The sequence below is a fragment of the Oncorhynchus keta genome, chromosome 23 (assembly GCF_023373465.1).
Source record: "Oncorhynchus keta strain PuntledgeMale-10-30-2019 chromosome 23, Oket_V2, whole genome shotgun sequence".
Classification (NCBI taxonomy): domain Eukaryota; kingdom Metazoa; phylum Chordata; class Actinopteri; order Salmoniformes; family Salmonidae; genus Oncorhynchus; species Oncorhynchus keta.
In genome coordinates, this window is record NC_068443.1 from 12,856,919 (window position 1) to 12,877,088 (window position 20,170).

General features: G+C 44.2%; 1 protein-coding gene across 6 annotated transcripts in view; it reads left to right on the top strand.

Annotated features, from left to right (window-relative positions):
* tcf3a (transcription factor 3a) overlaps positions 1 to 20,170 on the top strand; it is a 45,967-nt gene that overhangs the window by 2,241 nt on the left and 23,556 nt on the right. For all 6 annotated transcript variants that reach the window (XM_052476430.1, XM_052476429.1, XM_035799428.2 and 3 more), the window contains exons 2-8: positions 3,803 to 3,899; positions 5,954 to 6,026; positions 15,420 to 15,493; positions 16,867 to 16,942; positions 17,422 to 17,462; positions 18,477 to 18,606; positions 19,295 to 19,344. In XM_052476430.1, coding sequence (XP_052332390.1) covers positions 3,846 to 3,899; positions 5,954 to 6,026; positions 15,420 to 15,493; positions 16,867 to 16,942; positions 17,422 to 17,462; positions 18,477 to 18,606; positions 19,295 to 19,344 — 498 coding nt within the window. In that variant the 5' untranslated portion in view covers positions 3,803 to 3,845. The remainder of the gene's footprint in view (positions 1 to 3,802; positions 3,900 to 5,953; positions 6,027 to 15,419; positions 15,494 to 16,866; positions 16,943 to 17,421; positions 17,463 to 18,476; positions 18,607 to 19,294; positions 19,345 to 20,170) is intronic.

Consider the following 20,170-nt stretch of genomic DNA (forward strand, 5'->3'; position numbering starts at 1 on the left):
ATAAGTCACACTTATTTTAATTGTGGTCCCAATTATTATTTTTTACATGAATACAATTACAGAGATGAATAAAACATTATGCTCAACCTCCAGATGAGTATGAGGGGGGAGTTGAAGTACAATTCCTACAAGCTTGTTTGTTTGGTAGCTTATTGTTTAGATGCTTGTGGCTGCTGGTGAACCATGATGTGCAGCATCATCAAAGTGACACTGGACTAGCACACTTACTAGGTTTCCATCCAATTGGCGACAGATTCTTCATAAAAACAATGTGCCGTTATAGGAAATTTGGCACCAGACAACAAGAAGGGGAATATTTTAATTTACTGGACATTTGAAAAATGTACCAGACATCCGTATGCTTTCAGTTCTGACCTGGCACAGCCAGCGCCATCAATAAACAAGGGATATTGACCAAATGAGCCACATTAATGTGTCCTTAACAGCCTATAACACATTTCCAAAAACACTATTACTTTTATTTCAATGTGTAGCATTTTATTTATAGCCTACTGTCCTAAAACAATAATTGTCCACTTCACCTTTCGGCTTCAGAGATTTGAGTAGTAAATGTATCAGGGCATTGCATGCGTGGGCTTAGGTGTCCGCTATATTATATGAGCTGGAGAGTGAATGTAAACCAGGGAAAAAAACGCACTGCCCTCCCATATTTGGGACCACCTCTCCCCCCACTACATTTAGATCTGTCCCTAGAAGGGTACTTATACCCTATTTGTGATAACATTGCCAACAGTTCAACATTTTATAAGGAGCCCAAACTGAGTTTTGTATGTGGCCCCTCATGTTCTTTACACCTCACTGTGTGTTGGCCCTTGGCCATGAGTTGCTGCCTGCCTGAGGGAAGGCACACATTGCTCACCCATTCTTGCTCTATTGATATGTCTGAAATCTATCAATCCATTCACACACAACCAGAACCCAGTGCTTGTCAACGCCTGAGCTGTTCATAACTTCGATGATGGTGTAGGTTGATTATGGAACACAGATTTGGTAGCCTAAACCTTAAGTTACTACAGGGTGAATCCTTACCAAACCAGGACAAAAGAAGAGCAATGGCCATTAGGACTCTAATAGTAAATATGATACTTCTAACATTTAACTTAATTAAATCAAAAACAGTTGGCCGCATCCCGATGTCCACTACAGAGGACATGTATTAACAAGCTCTTATTTAATATAAGAATATTACACTGCTCTGAACTCAACAAACTGTTCCTGAGATATTTACTTATGAAAAACAATTTCAATATCAAACTCACAAAAAATATAATTACACAATTGTACACATTTACATCAAATGTGCCAATTGTGATGGTAGCCATTTTGAAGAACCATATTATTTGTTTTATCAGGGTGACACCCAACATGTTATATTGTAGAGCATGATGTTTGTACCACCAGGATAATGGGTTTGATCCCCAGGACTACCCATAGACTAAATAAAAATTGATGCATGACTAAGTCACTTTGGATAAAAGTCTCTGCTAAATGGTGTTTATTATTATATTAAAAGCTCAGAATGTCATCTCAAAGGTACAGCAGAACCTAACGCAGCGGCATGTATGGCCTTAGAGTTACGGACCAAAAACACATAAGAGATGACAAAAATGAATGGCAGGGTCTCAGAAGGTTGTTACATTTTGACCTTTCCCAGGTCTCTAAGACTCCATAATGGTTCCTCTATAAGTGCTACAAGGCACAAGTTGGTGTCGTATGAAGCTTTGCTACACTTGCTCTGAAATATGAGTTGTATATTGATTTCAAGAATTTTCTTACATTCATTTATGAATATGGACAAATATGCGTATAGAAAAAAATTGTTGCTTTATTTGGTATATTTTCCTAATATATTGTTGAACATAATATACTCTACTACAGGCATATCAAAGTTCCAGAGTGAGGTCTCTGCCAGTTTTCAAGTAACTGCCCATTTTATACAGAGAAATTCACATAGTAGGCAATGTAACCAATCACAGCCCTCCTTTTACCTGCATCATTGCACATTCTGCAAATCACCAGCAGAGGGCAACCATTTTGAATCCATTTTCACATTCACCCTGTTGGTAATTCTTACAAACTGTATCATAATGCTAAAAGTAGCAGAGATCCCACTCTGGGACTTTGATATTCCCATCGAGTATATGATGTAAAATTTGCCAAAGCAAAAATAGTGTTTTCAATATTCATGTTTATTTTTCAATATTCTGAAAAATGGTTATTTAAATCAAAATACAACTCATATTACAGAGCAAGCGGTCAAGCTTCATATGACACCAATGTTTGCTTTGCAGAACTTGCAGATAAAGGAGGTAAGGCCAAGATGTCATGGACATGCCAACTGATTAATTATTTCTCAATTGTTCTATTAGATACATGTCAGATATGTCAATCTTTGGATTAATTGTTGTATAGATCCCCCAAATCATAGTTTTGATCTCTATATTGATGTCTTGTCACCTTTACCCTGGAAACTCTGTCTGAAGGTTATGAGAAGGCACTTCAGACCTATGTTGTGTTCATCAGGTACAAACAGGAAAAGGTTGTGAAACAGAAAATAACTATGTTTGTTTTTTCCCCTAAGTATCTGGGGTTACTTGTGTGGCATTTCATACCGAATGTAATATCCTTTGATGCTGTGGCTTGTTGGTGAGAAATTATCTTCCAACAGGTTAGTTTCTGAGGTTGCCAAGGCAGCCAGCAGGGAGGACAAAGTCGACTATTGGCCTTGTGGTGTAATCAGAAGTTCTACTCCATTTAGTGTGTCTGATGTGGGCTAGGACAGGGAAAACTCAGAATTAATTTAACACTAGATTTGGAGTAAGTCTCTCAACCTGTATTACCCAATGATTGAAGCAGTGCTGTAGAAGCTCATCTCAGAGTGTAAGTTTGTCAGTTTCTGTACCTCAAAAGGAATTCCTGTTTTATAGATTGAGCTATGTAGCACAAATCTGCAGGCCACAATCTTAAATGAATGGGAAATATTTACAGCATCTAATGTGATAACGGGAGGATAACCCTGGTAGCAGTGAAATAACTAACAGGCTAGATAGCTATGTGGTTGTCCCACTTGGTTATCTTAACCTTAGGTTAACCTAAGATGAATGCACTAACTGTTAGTTGCTTTGGATAGGGGCGCCTGCTAGATGACTAAAATGTAAATGCTATATTTGTGCCATGTTATCCACTTCGAGACCATTGAATGATGTGTGTGACATCACAATGACTCAATGCTGATGATATTTACATCATGACGTAATGAGTTACTCTGCTCTATGCATTTAATGTGGCCGACTGGGGTATCAAACAGACCAGATACACCTTCGCGTAAAGACCGTTTTAGCCCACTGGGCTAAAGCCTATTTATGGGAGCACCGTGTTTGCTCAGGGAGCAAACTTGAGTCTTTGGGTCTCAGAGAAGCTCTCTTATCACGAAACACCTCCTACATGCGCTCCCAAATGTGAAGTGATGTTCTGCCAAGGGACATTGTAATGTGGTGTATCCATTTCAAATAGAGGTCTAACCAACCACACAGTAAAACAAGTGGTTGCAATCAAGTTAATTGTTTGTAAAGAGGAATATTGATTGGGGGTGGATTTGAGGCCATTTTTGGGGGGTGGATTTGAATCATGAAGCAGAAAATGTACCCTTTACACAGGAATCAATCGAGTAGGATTTGACTTCACACTTTTGTCACACTGTGATTCTTGCCTTCTGTCCATTTCAACTGTTTGTACCTTAATCTAGACTTGACAAAATGACAGTCCCCTCCCCTCTCCCTAGTCAGTTGCTGAGACTGTGAGGGACTAAGGAACAGCAGCAGAGAATGGCTACAGTGGGGACAGACAAGGAGCTCAGCGACCTGCTGGATTTCAGCGCGGTAAGAGATCTTGGCTGTCAACAGCCATACAATACCTTTGAATATCTTAGACCATAATGCTAGAATCTTTGTTCAGAACACTTCCTTCAAGAAAGTAATAGGTTGTTTGTAGTCAAATATACGTCATCTCTTATGAAGGGATGGGCAGCAAAAACTGAATTGCTGCAACCTATGCTTTTTATTGTATAAACAAGACGGTGTTTCTCTACACACATCAAGATAGACACGACGAAGATCCGTTTGAATCTTGATACTATAAAGAAATGAAAGTTGTGGAGCACGAGTGCATGGGCTTTGTTGTATTATTTGAGATAATGGGTTGGTACATAAGTGGAAGAATAGCATGGTATCAATCAGTCTGTGTTGTCATTGGGCAGTTGTTGTGAGTCACTCGCATCAATGAGTCAGCCCAAGCTTGGCATGTTTAGATTGCTTCCCACAGTTGACAGCTGCTGGAGTCTGTTGTAACTGAGAATAACTAAATCCTTCTATCGGATAGGTTAAATTGGCACCTAGCACCAAACAATGTAACATCAGAGGTGTAGTATAAGTTATTATATCTGGGTGGTTAGAGCCCTGAATGCTGATTGGCTGAAAGCCATGGTATATCAGACCGCATACCACAGGTATGACAAAATGTATTTTTACAGCTCTAATTACGTTGGTAACCAGTTTATAATAGCAATAAGGTGCCTTGTGGGTTTGTGATATATGGCCAATATACCACGGCTAAGACGCTCCATGTTGTGTCGTGCATAAGAACAGCCCTTAGCCATGGTGTATTGGCCATATACCACACCCCCTCGTGCCATATTGGTTAAATGTACTTTGTCTATTAATTAAGTAAACAGCTTGGGTTCCTGTAGTCTAGTGAAGGTGACTACTAATGATGAAGTGTTTAGCCACAGGGTAGACATTTCCCAAAGCATAGATACCAAAAGGAGACTTCTGCTTTAAAAATAAAAAAAATTTAAAGACTTCGGTGCAGTTTTTTTGACCCCATCTCTGGTTGAATGTTTTTGACCCCGTGTCTCTGGTTGAATGTTTTTGACCCCGTGTCTCTGGTTGAATGTTTTTGACCCCGTGTCTCTGGTTGAATGTTTTTGACCCCGTGTCTCTGGTTGAATGTTTTTGACCCCGTGTCTCTGGTTGAATGTTTTTGACCCCGTGTCTCTGGTTGAATGTTTTTGACCCCGTGTCTCTGGTTGAATGTTTTTGACCCCGTGTCTCTGGTTGAATGTTTTTGACCCCGTGTCTCTGGTTGAATGTTTTTGACCCCGTGTCTCTGGTTGAATGTTTTTGACCCCGTGTCTCTGGTTGAATGTTTTTGACCCCGTGTCTCTGGTTGAATGTTTTTGACCCCGTGTCTCTGGTTGAATGTTTTTGACCCCGTGTCTCTGGTTGAATGTTTTTGACCCCGTGTCTCTGGTTGAATGTTTTTGACCCCGTGTCTCTGGTTGAATGTTTTTGACCCCGTGTCTCTGGTTGAATGTTTTTGACCCCGTGTCTCTGGTTGAATGTTTTTGACCCCGTGTCTCTGGTTGAATGTTTTTGACCCCGTGTCTCTGGTTGAATGTTTTTGACCCCGTGTCTCTGGTTGAATGTTTTTGACCCCGTGTCTCTGGTTGAATGTTTTTGACCCCGTGTCTCTGGTTGAATGTTTTTGACCCCGTGTCTCTGGTTGAATGTTTTTGACCCCGTGTCTCTGGTTGAATGTTTTTGACCCCGTGTCTCTGGTTGAATGTTTTTGACCCCGTGTCTCCGGTTGAATGTTTTTGACCCCGTGTCTCCGGTTGAATGTTTTTGACCCCGTGTCTCTGGTTGAATGTTTTTGACCCCGTGTCTCTGGTTGAATGTTTTTGACCCCGTGTCTCTGGTTGAATGTTTTTGACCCCGTGTCTCTGGTTGAATGTTTTTGACCCCGTGTCTCTGGTTGAATGTTTTTGACCCCGTGTCTCTGGTTGAATGTTTTTGACCCCGTGTCTCTGGTTGAATGTTTTTGACCCTGTGTCTCTGGTTGAATGTTTTTGACCCTGTGTCTGTCTACGTTTCAGATGTTTGCACCTCCGGTGTTGAATGGGAAGAACAGGCCCACCACTCTAGCCAGCAGCCAGTTCGGAGGCACTGGTAAGACTAGCCCTTTGGTTTTAATACAAAAATAAAGTCAATATGCACTGACTGTTTGCGGCTCCCATTTTAAATGGTCCCGGGAACGGGATGGGTGCATCAACAAGTTATTGTGCTTCTTCTTGAGCCACTCCTTTGTTGCCTTGGCCATGTGTTTTGGGTCATTGTCATGCAGGAATACCCATCCATGACCCATTTTTAAAAATAAAGCCGAGGGATGGTACAAACATTTAATAATTTCAGTCAAAATGGTCTTCAGGCGACCTCAGTGGTCGTACAACAGCATTGTTCTTCATATGTAACCAATAGGATCAAAATTGGTCAACGTCTACCTTTCCTCTACCTATCCCTGGGGCGGCAGGGTAGCCTAATGGTTAGAGCGTTGGACTAGTAACCGGAAGTTCAAACCCCCGAGCTGACAAGGTACAAATCTGTCGTTCTGCCCCTGAACAGGCAGTTAACCCACTGTTCCTAGGCCGTCATTGAAAATAAGAATTTGTTCTTAACTGACTTGCCTAGTGAAATAAAGGTAAAATAAAAATAATTAATCTGTAAGTAATTCATTCATTTTTTAAAAACTGGTACTGGGCTACCTTCAGGTGAGGCGTGTGGGCGTTCTATAGCAGAACAACCAACATGTTTGTGAGAGACTCACCTTTTCATAATAGTTTGTTCGCCAAACCGTTCAGACAGCAGATCGGCGGTACCAGCTCGGGAGAGGTCACATGATGCTTGTGGGGGTCGCAGAGCAAAACAACCAACATGTACAATGCCTTTGGGAAAGTATTCACACCCCTTGGCTTTTTTCTAATTTGTTGTTATGAGGTGGGAGATGGATTGAATTGTCTTTGTTCTTTTGTGTGTGTCAATGATCTACACTGTCAAAGTAGAAGAAACATTCCAACATTTGTAAAAATGTATGAAAATAAAACGTATCTTGATTATTCAACCTCCTGAGTCAATACATGTTAGAATCACCTTTTTCAGCGACTACAGCTGCGAGTCTTTCTGGGTAAATCTCTAAGAGCTTTGCACACCTGGATTGCACAATGGTGGTCCTTCTGTAGCTCAGTTGGTAGAGCATGGCGCTTGTAACGCCAGGGTAGTGGGTTCGATTCCCGGGACCACCCATACGTAGAATGTATGCACACATGACTGTAAGTCGCTTTGGATAAAAGCGTCAGCTAAATGGCATATATTATATTATTATTATACAATATTCTTTGAAAAATTATTCAAGCTCTGTCAAGTTGGTTGTTGATCATTGCTAGACAGTAGGGCTGAGCGATTGACCTACATTTAGTTGTATTGTTTTGGTTATTGAAATGCACTACTCTACTGAGGGACATTACACGTGTGTATGGGGAACAGAGGGGTATGGGGGTAGTCATTCAAGTCATGTTAAACACCATTGTACACACTGAGTCCATGCAGTTAATTTGACTTGTTAAGCAAATGTTTACTCCTGAATTTATTTAGGCTTGCCATAACAAAGGGCTTGAATAGTTTTTGATTCAGGACTTCATGTTTACATTTTTTATGAAATATTTTTTTAAATTCACTTTGACACTATGGTCTATAATGTGTAGATCGGTGACACAATCTCAATTTAATAAATGTTCAGGCTGTCATACAACAAAATGTGAACACTTTTGGTAGGTGCTGTTCATGAGAGTTTCACCAATCAATAAAGGGCTCGTAATAGTTTGAAGGACCAAACCGTTTGACGCTACAGATGTTTTTGTGAGAAGACTATTTCTGTGATGTCTTGTGGTCTGACAAACACCGCTGTAGCTCCTCCACCTTTCACCAAAGATGCGGAAGGCCGACAGCGGCGGATTTGGTGTATTGAGACTTAGGCCATGTAACAACAAACCCTCTGCATGCCTATCTTAAACGGACATTTTTTAATGGGGATTTTAATTATGCTAATTTGACTTCTGTGGGGCTGCGGAAATTGTTTGAGGGTTATTAAAGGAACAGCATGACAGTGATAGGCTATTACAGGCCCAACTACACTTTCTCTTATTCCTTCCTAGAACCCTCTCACTGTCCCACCTCTGACCCCTCTATCCCCCCTACTGCCCTTGTGGGGAGTGCTGTCTGGAGTCAAATCCCAGTAGCTGTATCAATACTCCAAATATGCTAAAATGGCATGCTGTCCTTCATTACCAGTGAGGGTTCAAAGGATTGGATAGCATTCCACCATATTGCTTCCACCTGTCTCGTCCTGCTAGATCATTGATCATAAAGGAAAGTTAATGAGGGAAAGAAGCTAGTTAAAACAGACTGAACCAGCCCCCCTCCAGGTGTCCCCTCCCTCACCTTCTCAACTGCTGCCTCTCCATCATGCTCTACTGAGGGTGTAAAGACCAGCGGGGTGATAGGAAATGACCCTATTCACCCCCCACCTCTCAACCTGTGGAAGAAAAACTATTTCTGTTTTTTTGCTCTTTGCTCCTCCAATCAACCACCATCCCCCGAGATGCCCCATCTCCTCTTGTTGACAACCATCCAAAGATCAACACAAGAACCATGCTCCACATCCAACTACTGTCCTCTCTCGGTCTCAAACCGCCTTGCTTCATTCAACCCACTTTCCCCCAATCACTTGCCCTCATCCTCTCTCCTCCACCACCTTCATTCACCCTCCTCGAACCTCTGAACCGTTGCTGTAGGTCCTTTCAGCTCCTAACTGAAAAGAAACAGGATATTGAAGTAGCAGAAATAAGATGAAAAGGATGGGCAGGGTTGAGGCCAGGGATCCAAACTACAGCTTGAGTGCCACTTAGATCTTATTTTGTAGCAACAAAAGGTGCACGTTTACAAAAGGTCCTTACTGTTCTCAATACAACGGCTGCTCCTGGCATTGTTTTGCAGCCCTCAGCCCAGGTCTCCACAATGCTCATTAGAGGCCCAGACAAAGGGCCTTGGCCGCCGAGAGAGAACTGGATAGGCAGGCAACATATGTGGCCCAGTGTATGATTTCACCCAGGAACCCCCCCAGCCCCCTCACCCCACCCATATTTTCACAATGAGAATGATGAGGCTTTCTGAGGGAAGGTTCTGGATCTCTCTGCCATACCTTCTCCTTGGTACCATTAGGTAGTATCTTCTCTGCTTTGCCTTTTTATATACATTTTGATGAGCTGTTTTTCTCTGGTGCTCGGGCTCATCCCTGTCGGGTGTAAAATGGCTGTTTTTCAATGGTGCTCGGGCTCATCCCTGTCGGGTGTAAAATGGCTGTTTTTCAATGGTGCTCGGGCTCATCCCTGTCGGGTGTAAAATGGCTGTTTTTCAATGGTGCTCGGGCTCATCCCTGTCGGGTGTAAAATGGCTGTTTTTCTCTGGTGCTCGGGCTCATCCCTGTCGGGTGTAAAATGGCTGTTTTTCAATGGTGCTCGGGCTCATCCCTGTCGGGTGTAAAATGGCTGTTTTTCAATGGTGCTCGGGCTCATCCCTGTCGGGTGTAAAATGGATGTTTTTCAATGGTGCTCGGGCTCATCCCTGTCGGGTGTAAAATGGCTGCCATGTATTGTCAAGGACTCATGGATTAGGATGAATTTACCCTGGCCCTGGATACTGGGCTAAGGTCTGTTTTGGGGGAGGGGTGAACTGATCATTGATCTGTGTCAAGGACAAACTTCTACCCATAGGAGCTGTCATGCATCCCTGGTTCTCTCTGACATTAGGTGGGTATGTGCGATTCCCTTGAGGTGCCACCTAACTTCCAACCAAGTTTCATTTACTGGCAACCAGAAACTGAGAATCTGAACTGGTATTTTTAAACCCTGGCTTTGGCTAAATGCAGAAGAGCAGAGTGTGTTTTGCATGAACTTTCTGTTCTTTAGGAAGTTTCCTTCATGTGAATGGAAATGGAATTGGTCATTTAGTAACTCGATCAGATTTGCATACGAATTGGATTCCTTGTGTGGTCTAGAGGCATACTATGTCTGACTGCTCAAAACACAGAGCTTTAAACATAACATACATTGTCCAGAATATAAAGAGGCTTTCCAGTTGTGTTGAGCCCGCTACTAAGGTCAGCATTTTCTGAAGGATTTAGCCTAATGCTTGTAGCTTCTAACTTCAATAATTTAAAAAATATCTTCAATATTAATCATGTTGAAGTTTAATGTAAAATTGGTGTTTAATATTGTCCTCTCGGCATCTTAACACCGGCTCGTATGAATCATTTGAGACTCATCATACTGTTGCATTTCCATTCTAGACATTCCTTAAATCACAATCGCGCTCCTTAATACTTATTAGTCATTTTGCCTTGTCTGGGTGACTCACATTTCTGTCATACAGGAGAAAGAAGAAAGTGTAGACAGACAGTACACCTCTTACGTGTGTACATGTGTCTGCATGTTCCCTGTGTTTTAGTCCTGTATTCTCAGAGCCAGTGACTCAGACTGACTGCTCCGTTTCCACTATCTCTTCCTGTGTTAATTATAGACCAGCCTCAGTCTCTTAAAGGGGTGGTGAGGCCCGGGTTTAAAGGGAAGGTCGCTATAGTGAACGTGTCTGTCCTGACTCAACCCTCTCGCTCTCTGAGACATTCACTGACGTACGCACGCACGCATGCACACAAGTTTCCCTGCCGGCAAACCCCATAAAAGTGGTTACGGTGTAAAGTCCTTGCCTCACGTATGTTAGGGTTGTTCTAGTCAGCAATGGCTCTGCAACATAGTAGAGAAACCACTGTCAAGATTATTGATTAATTTGTCATATTTTGAGTCCATAAAATGTGGAGTTCAATACGGGGTCCTTTCTTCTAACAATTTCTATGGATGTGTGAAACAAGGGATTTGTGGACAGGAGCTCTGTTGTTTTCTATGTTGTAGTAGTGTCTTATATCAGGCTGTCATGGCAACGACTTGTAGGAGGCAGCCATTTGAAGTTTGAGCAATACAGAGGAGTCTACTTAGATGAGTCTGTCACTTATTCTCTCCTTCATCTACTAATCAGCAGCTCTGTTAATTAGAAGGAAAATGTGGAATAAAAAAATGTGAATTCGTAATGAATATGCATGAAAGCTATTTTGATGTTTTACTTCAGAGTTGCTCACTTGCGCTCTCCCTCTCAATGTGAGTCATTTGTGTGGTGTGAAACAGTCTTCATATTTGTATCTCCCTGGTTTAAACGAACTTTCCCTCCATACCTTTTTTAATACACTTCAAATCGCTGGACAACCATAAAAATATCTTGCAATAAGAGTCGTGATGCTACTTACAACTTAACCCAGAAGGTCTAGCAGAGCACTTCCTTCAATGCATTCCAAACCCCCTCTCCATTCCCTCCTGACTTCCAGTCCTCCCTTCCCTCCCCAGGAGAATCTGTGAATAGCCCGGGGACAGGGGTTCTAGGTACCTGCAGAGCTCTCCTTTATCCCCATGGTGTCAGTTCAGATCTGCATCTCCCCTCCTTTGCACTTGTCAGTCTTCCTAAAGAACAGTAAGGGATACTCACCGTGTTCATTTCCTACCCCAGCGGCTATGCTAAGTTTTCCACATTCTTCAGATGACTCCATTTTAGGCGCCCATTCATACTGTTGACTTGAGGGGAATGTGGATTGTGTGGCTTGTGAAGATGGCATCTGAGGTCCGGCCTGGTTTGGCAGGAGGAGGAGACCACACCAAGACGTCATCATAATGTTTGTCTTGGCAGCCCTCGACAGGGTTATGGAGATGGTTAACCTCAGGTTTAACGCATCTTGTGGATATCTAGACTGTGGTCTGAACAAGTAGTCAGAAGGTGATTTTTAGGCTCGCAGTTTAGCACATGCCAAAAGGTACAAATGTTAAGCTGCGACAAAGTAATTAAAAAAAAAATATATATATATATATATATATATTATTAGATTACATTTAAATGTGGGTGAATACCAAACATTTGGAACACCTTCATAATATTGAGTTGCACCCCCCCTTTGCCCCCAGAACAGCCTCAATTCGTCGGGGAATGGACTCCACAAGGTGTCAAGTGTTCCACAGGGATGCTGACCCATGTTGACCAATGCTTCCCACAGTTGTCAAGTCAGCTGGATGTCCTTTGGGTTGTGGACTATCCTTCGTACACACAGGAAACTGAGTGTGAAACCCAGCAGCGTTGCTGTTCTTGACACATCTATGTGCCTGGCACCTACCACCATACCCTGTTCAATGACACTTAATTATTTTGTCTTGCACATTCCACCTCTGAATGGCACACACACAATCCATGTCTCAATTGTCTCGAAGCCTAAAAATCCTTTAACCTGTTTCCTCCCCTTCATCGACACTGATTGAAGTGGATTTAACAAGTGACATCAATAAGGGATCATAGATTTGACTTGGATTCAGCAGTCTAACATGGAAAGAACTGGTGTTAATGTTTTTTTTACACTCCGTGATTGATAGTTGCATATCAGGATATTATATTTGATTGTATTTCTAGTTGGGTATACCTGCTGTACCTGCACCAAAACTTCAGTGTGTTTCCTTCATAGCTTGTTGTTCATCTTTTATAAATAGGGCGCCAACATGTTTTCAGCACTTTTATTTCCATGACTGATCAAAACTGTTTTTCTCATGGCTCTCTAATCCCTGTGCAACAGGCATGTGGTGAGAAATATGTTTGGAACATGAAATTTAAAAAATCACAGTATTGAATCACACGACATATAGAATTGTGAGAATCCTAATGCATATCGTATCGGCACCTGTGTTTGGTGATATCGTGAGGTCCCTGGTCAATGATCCCTTCAGTTGGCACCTTTGTGATCTCCCTGGGAAATGACTAGGAGAATCACTTGTCATTTTCAGCAGAGGAAGGGACTGGTCCTTGTGTGCTGTTCTATGTCTCTGCTGTGTACATTTCCTCACTACTGATTGACATGGAGAGTGACATCCCGTTGAGGCAACAAGCCCCTCGTCTCCTCCATCTGCCATTCCGCTGGCATCTCTCCTATAGATCAGTTGTCACGGTGATGTAGCAGCTCACTCCACTCTGGACCATCATTCTCCTCGATGGCTGATCGTCGTCTTCCTACCCGCTCGCCTCCGCCTCTCTGTTTTTTTAATTAGACAACAAAACAAAAAAATATGAATATTCATAGAGCAGCGCCTCATTAATATGCACTATTATGCAGATCAGCACACAATTAAGCCACAGCTTCCCCCCAGAGATGCTGGGTAGTGGTAAGAGAGGAGGCTGGAGGGAGAGAATTGCTGCTTCACCAATTTTTAAAACACTCTTCCTACTTTCCCCCTTTTTCAATGCTAATCATTTGACCAGGGACAACATGGCTACATGACTTGTGTCCCTTCTGTTAATGTGTAGCCCTTAGTCTGTTGTCATGCAAAGAGGGTGTAAGGGGATGGGGATATTAACTGCTACTGCATTGCTGTGGAAAAATGTAAAGGAGTGAAGTGGGAGAATGACAAATGTTGAGGATGATTGTAGGAGCCTCATGCTTGGTGTTAATTATTCAAACTTCCTACAGCTCTTAGCCACACTAACATGCTGACCACACTGCTCCTGTCACAAAATAAATGTACACACATACTCTGCAAAAAAAATAAACTGTTTTTTATTCTCAACTGTGTTTTATTTTCAGCAACTTAACATGTGTAAATATTTGTATGAACATAAAAATATTCAAAAACTGAGACAAACTGAACAAGTTCCACAGACATGTGACTAACAAATTGAATAATGTGTCCCTGAACAAAGGGGGGGTCAAAATCAAAAGTAACAGTCAGTATCTGGTGTGGCCACCAGCTGCATTATGTACTGCATTACATCTCATGGACTGCACCAGATTTGCCAGTTCTTGCTGTGAGATGTTACCCCACTCTTCCACCAAGGCACCTACAAGTTCCCGGACATTTCTGGGGGGGAATGGCCCTAGCCCTCACCCGCCGAACAGGTCCCAGACGTGCTCAATAGGATTGAGATCCGGAACACTGACATACCTGTCTTGCTGGAAGGTCATGTCAGGATAAGCCTGCAGGAAGGGTACCACATGAGGGAGGAGGATGTCTTCCCTGTAACGCACAGCGTTGAGATTGCCTGCGATGACAACAAGCTCAGTCCGATGACCGTGTGACACACCGCACCAGACCACCTTCAAATCGATCCCGCTCCAGAGTACAGGCCTCCGTGTAACGCCCATTCCTCAGACGATAAATGCGAATCTGACCATCACTCCTGATGAGACAAAACCGCAACTCGTCAGTGAAGAGCACTTTTTGCCAGGCCTGTCTGGTCCAGCGATGGTGGGTTTGTGCCCATAGGTGACGTTGTTGCTGGTGATGTTTGGTGAGGACCTGCCTTACAACAGGCCTCATCTTCACACTGATGAGCAGGGAACCTGGGCATCTTCCTTTTGGTGTGTTTCAGAGTCAGTAGAAAGGCCTCTTTTTAGTGTACTAAGTTTTCATAACTGTGACCTTAATTGCACAGGTGCATGTTCATTAATTGTTTATGGTTAATTGAATAAGCACGAAACAGTGTTTAAACCATTTACCATGAAGATCTGTGAAGTTATTTGGATTTTTACGAATCATCTTTAAAGACAGTTAACGTGTTTTTCAAGCATTTGCACCCACACTGCTCACACGTGTCTGTGTAGCCAGGCGCTAAAATAGAACTTGGTTCAATTTGTGACGCGCTGCAAGTCCCGTCTTTCCTACCTCCTCATTGGTTTTTAGGAGCGTATACCGACGTGGGTGATTGAAAGATGAACTGAGGTCCATAATCCAGTTGGTAGTGGTAATGCAGCTTAAATTAAAGTTGGTTGCCAACCTCCATATAAAGTCTAAAGAAGAAGCCTGAAGGAGGAGCGATTACTAAAACACACTCTGTTTACCCTTTTGTCGGTGTAGAGGACCTTATGCATTTGTAAAATAACAACCCAATGTTTTTTCCCAGGACAAATTAGCTAGCAACAGCAACACCTGTCCCCAAATTAATATAGTTGGTTCAGAGTTAATTTGTGATATTTCAACCTGTGTCCTGATCGTGTCTGGTGAACCCGCGGCAGCATGTTAGTGGCAGAGTGGACACTGGGAGCTGAAGTAGCAGTGCTCAACCAAAGGTTATTTGGAGCACTCCCAGGCAGTTCGGAAGCAGGCCACCCTCCAGCCTCTATCTTATAGGTACTAGTGAGACTCTGAAAAGATTGGATGGATGGGTATTGACGTTATGGTAATGCTCCACCTTGATTGGCTGGGTGGAATTTTTGGCATATTCTGCACACATTTCCAACCCACTCAAACCTATCAATACTCGGGTGGGGGCGACTAGGGGTAATTTAGAATAAGTATTTAGTTGCTCCTTTTCTCCCTCCTTTTCCAGTCCAACACCTCTCAGGTCTAACCCTGTGTTCCATGGTCTGTGTTCTAGGTATGGATGAGCGAAGCGGTTCTACCCCCTGGGCATCTGGAGAACAGAACAGCCCTTCCTTCAACCAGGGACGGGTAAGGGAACACTGCACACTACACTTTTGTGTGTGTATGTGTATGTGGACACCCCTTCAAATTAGTGGATTCGGCTAGTTCAGCCACACCCATTGCTGACGGGTGTATAAAATCGAGCACACCTCCATGCAATCTCCATAGACAACCATTGACAGTAGGATGGCCTTACTGATGAGCTCATGACTTTCAACGTGGCACTGTCATAGGATGCCAGCTGTCCAAAAAGTCAGTTCATCAAATTTCTGCCCTGCTCGAGTTGCCCTGGTCAACTGTAATTGCTGTTATTGTGAAGTGAAAATATCCATGAGCAACAATGGCTCAGCTGCGACATGGTAGGCCACACAAGCTCCCAGAACGGGACCGCCGAGTGGTGAAGCACGTTGCAACACTCGCTACCGAGTTCCAAACTGCCTCTGGAAGCAACGTCTGCACATGAACTGTTCGTCGAGAGCTTCATGAAATTGGTTTCCATGGCTGAGCAGCCGAAACACAAGCCTAAGATCACCATGTGCAATGCCGAGCAGTGAAAACATGTTCTCTGGAGTGATGAATCACACTTCACCGTCTGGCGGACAAATCTGAGTTTGGCGGATGCCAGGAGAACGCTACCTGCCCTAATGCATAGTGCCAACTGTACAGTTTGGTGGAGGAGGAATAATGGTCTGGGGCTGTTTTTCATGGTTTGGACTAAGCCCCTTAGTTCCAGGGAATTGAAATCTTAACGCTACAGCATACAATGACATTCTAGACGATTCTGTAATTCCAACTTTTGTGGCGACAGTTTGGGGCATTCCCTTTCCTGTTTCAGCATGACATTGTCCCCATGCACAAAGCGAGGTCTATACAAAAAGGTTTTGTCGATCTGTGTGGAAGAACTTAACTGGACTGCACAGAGCCCTGACCTCAACCCCATCGAACACCTTTGGGATAATTGGAACGCCAACTTCTAGCCAGGCCTAAATGCCCAACTTCACTAATGTTTCCATTCAGCCACAAGAACAAGTCATGCAATGTTCCAACATCTAGTTAAAAGCCTTCCTAGAAGAGTGGAGGCTTCTATAAGCCGTAAAGGAGAGACCAACTCAATGTTAATGTCCATGATTTTGGAATGAGCTGTACAACAAGCAGGTGTCCACATACTTTTGGTCATGTAGTGTATCAACATGTTACTAATCCATATCCCTGATATCGTCCACCGGGGATATTACTCATCCATATGACTAGTCTTATCTGGACATAACAGTTTGGTCCAAAGAGCTCACAGGCACAGTGCGTTTTGCTTGTAGATGGTCATGTTGAATCTGTTTTAAGACACAGCATTTGATTTAAATTCTTCATCTCTCTCTTTTGTCTGTTTCTCTTCTTCCCTCCAGGGTTATGGTGAAGGAACTCATTACAATGAGCACGAATGCCTGGCTTCCACCCCTATGTTCGGCTCAGGAATTGTGGGTAAGGAGATCTGAATATATTTCCTCCATCCTGGCCTATGTTTTAGATCTTGTATCTGGAACAGGTTCTCTCCCTGGCCTTCCATTTAATTTAGCTCAGCTGATTGGACGTCCCCATCATGACAAAGGGCGGGGGGGTTGAGGGGTTTAGTAGCACAAACAAACCTCTCCCAAGGGATTAGTGTGGCCTATAGCATGTTTGTGTGTCTCTCAGCTGAGCTGTCAGGAGAGCAGAGATGGGGGTTAGGCTTTAATTACCCTCGGACCCTCTATAACGAGCCAAGTTGTTTTGATCCTGTCTAAAGTCATAAATACAACCCTTCATATAGAGCACCTCACACGGCGGGCGGGTGGCAGATAAGGGGCCCAACTGGAGAAAGGTGAACAGGTCAGATTGGTTGTTAATGTGCTGGAGATGAGTGAAACGGCCTTTAAAGGTTTTTACCATGTCCTGCCCTGATTGTCCCTCTGTTTTTACAGGCAAAGCTGAGCGAGGACCTTACTCTTCTTTTGGAGCACAGGTAAAATCAGTCACTTATTTTCCAACTTGTTTTTTCCCCTCTTGTGACTAGCTCTCCCATCTGTAGTTGTGGTCTCTTCCGCTGAGTCATTTTTATTGTGAATCTGCTCCCCTTGTCTTTCTCGTCCTCTCTCCTGCTCCCCTCGTCCTTCTCGTCCCCTCGCCCTGCTCCCTTCGTCCTTCTCGTCCTCTCTCCTGCTCCCCTTGTCTTTCTCGTCCTCTCTCCTGCTCCCCTTGTCCTTCTTGTCCCCTCGCCCTGCTCCCTTCGTCCTTCTCGTCCTCTCTCCTGCTCCCCTTGTCTTTCTCGTCCTCTCTCCTGCTCCCCTTGTCTTTCTCGTCCTCTCTCCTGCTCCCCTTGTCTTTCTCGTCCTCTCTCCTGCTCCCCTTGTCTTTCTCGTCCTCTCTCCTGCTCCCCTCGTCCTTCTCGTCCTCTCTCCTGCTCCCCTCGTCCTTCTCGTCCTCTCTCCTGCTCCCCTCGTCCTTCTCGTCCTCTCTCCTGCTCCCCTCGTCCTTCTCGTCCTCTCTCCTGCTCCCCTTGTCTTTCTCGTCCTCTCTCCTGCTCCCCTCGTCCATCTCGTCCTCTCTCCTGCTCCCCTCGTCTTTCTCGTCCTCTCTCCTGCTCCCCTTGTCTTTCTCGTCCTCTCTCCTGCTCCCCTCGTCCTTCTCGTCCTCTCTCCTGCTCCCCTCGTCCTTCTCGTCCTCTCTCCTGCTCCCCTCGTCCTTCTCGTCCCCTCGCCCTGCTCCCCTCGTCCTTCTCGTCCCCTCGCCCTGCTCCCCTCGTCCTTCTCGTCCCCTCGCCCTGCTCCCCTCGTCCTTCTCGTCCCCTCGCCCTGCTCCCCTCGTCCTTCTCGTCCCCTCGCCCTGCTCCCCTCGTCCCTCTCGTCCCCTCGCCCTGCTCCCCTCGTCCCTCTCGTCCCCTCGCCCTGCTCCCCTCGTCGTTCTCGTCCCCTCTGTAAACATTACTGTCTCTAGCAGTATTTGTGTGACTGACCTGGTCTTCTCTCCTCCCGTGTAGCCGGGCTTTATGCCCAGTGAGATGCCCATGCCCAGTCCTGATGCCCTGTCCCCCTCGGGTCTGAAGTCAGGCTCCCAGTTCTACCCCTCCCAGTTCAATCCTCGCAGGAGATCCACCCAGGAGAGCATGGGTAAGGACAGAAACCACAGAATATTATCCCATAGAATGCAAGGAAGATGGAGCACACATTCCAATGTAGAACCGACATTCCAATGTAGAACCGACATTCCAATGTAGAACCAACATTCCAATGTAAAGCAGTGTTCCATGGTGTTTCCTTCTAGTCATATTGGAGGGTCTTTTTTAAAATGAGCTTCCAGTTCTATTTCTACTGCTTATGCTTACTGCTGTTGAATTACATGAAACAATTCATAGTGTCACCTAATTGGCAGGTCCCTTGTAAAATCACATGGAATTCACGACCATATCCACTCCACTAATACTATTACTATGTGAAGGAGTTGCTCTTTATTCTGGTGTATTTGTAGGACTGTGATTACCCTCACTTCTCCTACTGATGTTTAAAATAACAACCAGAGAAATCTCACTTCTGCTAAACCAGCCAGGGGTTCAATGGGAGGAGCGGGGGGGTGACACCATTGCATAAACACACTGGTTGGATAAGATTCCGTTTGATTAAGGCATTTATAAGGGCTCATAAAGACATATTCCTACCAGCACAGAGCTTACCTAATGGACAGCATGAATGAACCCATTCACAGCATGAATGAACCCATTCATCGATATGCCCGAACTGTTAACACTGCATTCATAACTCTGTTGTTTCATCTATGTACTCACTGTGTGTGTCTCCTCAGATGGCCAGCCAAAAAAGATCAGGAAAGTTCCCCCTGGCCTGCCCTCTTCAGTAAGTACTGCCCCCCTCCTCCCACCATTACCTCCTAGTACCAGACTGCCACACCTTAGTCTGCCTATTGTCCCTGAAGAACACAAACCTGTTTCAGACCTTTTGCCCCTTCCAACCCAAAATGAGTCCACCTACGCAAGAAACCGTGTCACTCAACCATATTCAAACCTTTCCCCACTCACTTTCAGGAATGCTCCCTCATCTAAAACATTCACCCAACCCACTCCCTTACACACATGTGCTGCATCCAACATGCCTAAACTGCCTCCCAGCCCTCATTGTCAGTGTGTGTAATGTGGACGCACACCAATCCCCAGACTATAACCCCAGATTTTAGAACGGCAGCCAAACTGGCAGAGAGAGAGAGGGCCTCCAGCCCCACAGCTGTGTGCTTTTGCATTGCCAACGAGGTGAAAAAATAAACTGAGCCCCACTCATTCACCCATTCATTTATTTAGACTTCTGTATTTATAGTGGGTTTTATTTGTAGGCCATTTATTTGAGATGTGCATGCATTCCTTCCAGCCCAGCATTCTCGCCCGTCCATTGCTTAAGGTAAAGAATGAGGCTTGATGACTTCACTAAACCTCCTCTATACAGTGTCGACTGTTCACCTTCCATCTTTTTCCTTCTCTCCCCTCCCTCTTTTTTTTCTCTCCATCTCCCTCTTGTGAGTTCTACTTGCTCCAACCCTCCTTTCTGTTTCTCTCTCACCCTCCCCCGCTCTCTTTTCCTCCATCTCACTCTTTTCTCCCTCCCCCATCCCTCTATCCCAGCTGCCTGTAGAGTTGGCTGCAGTCCAGGAATGGGCAGATGGCACAGTAAT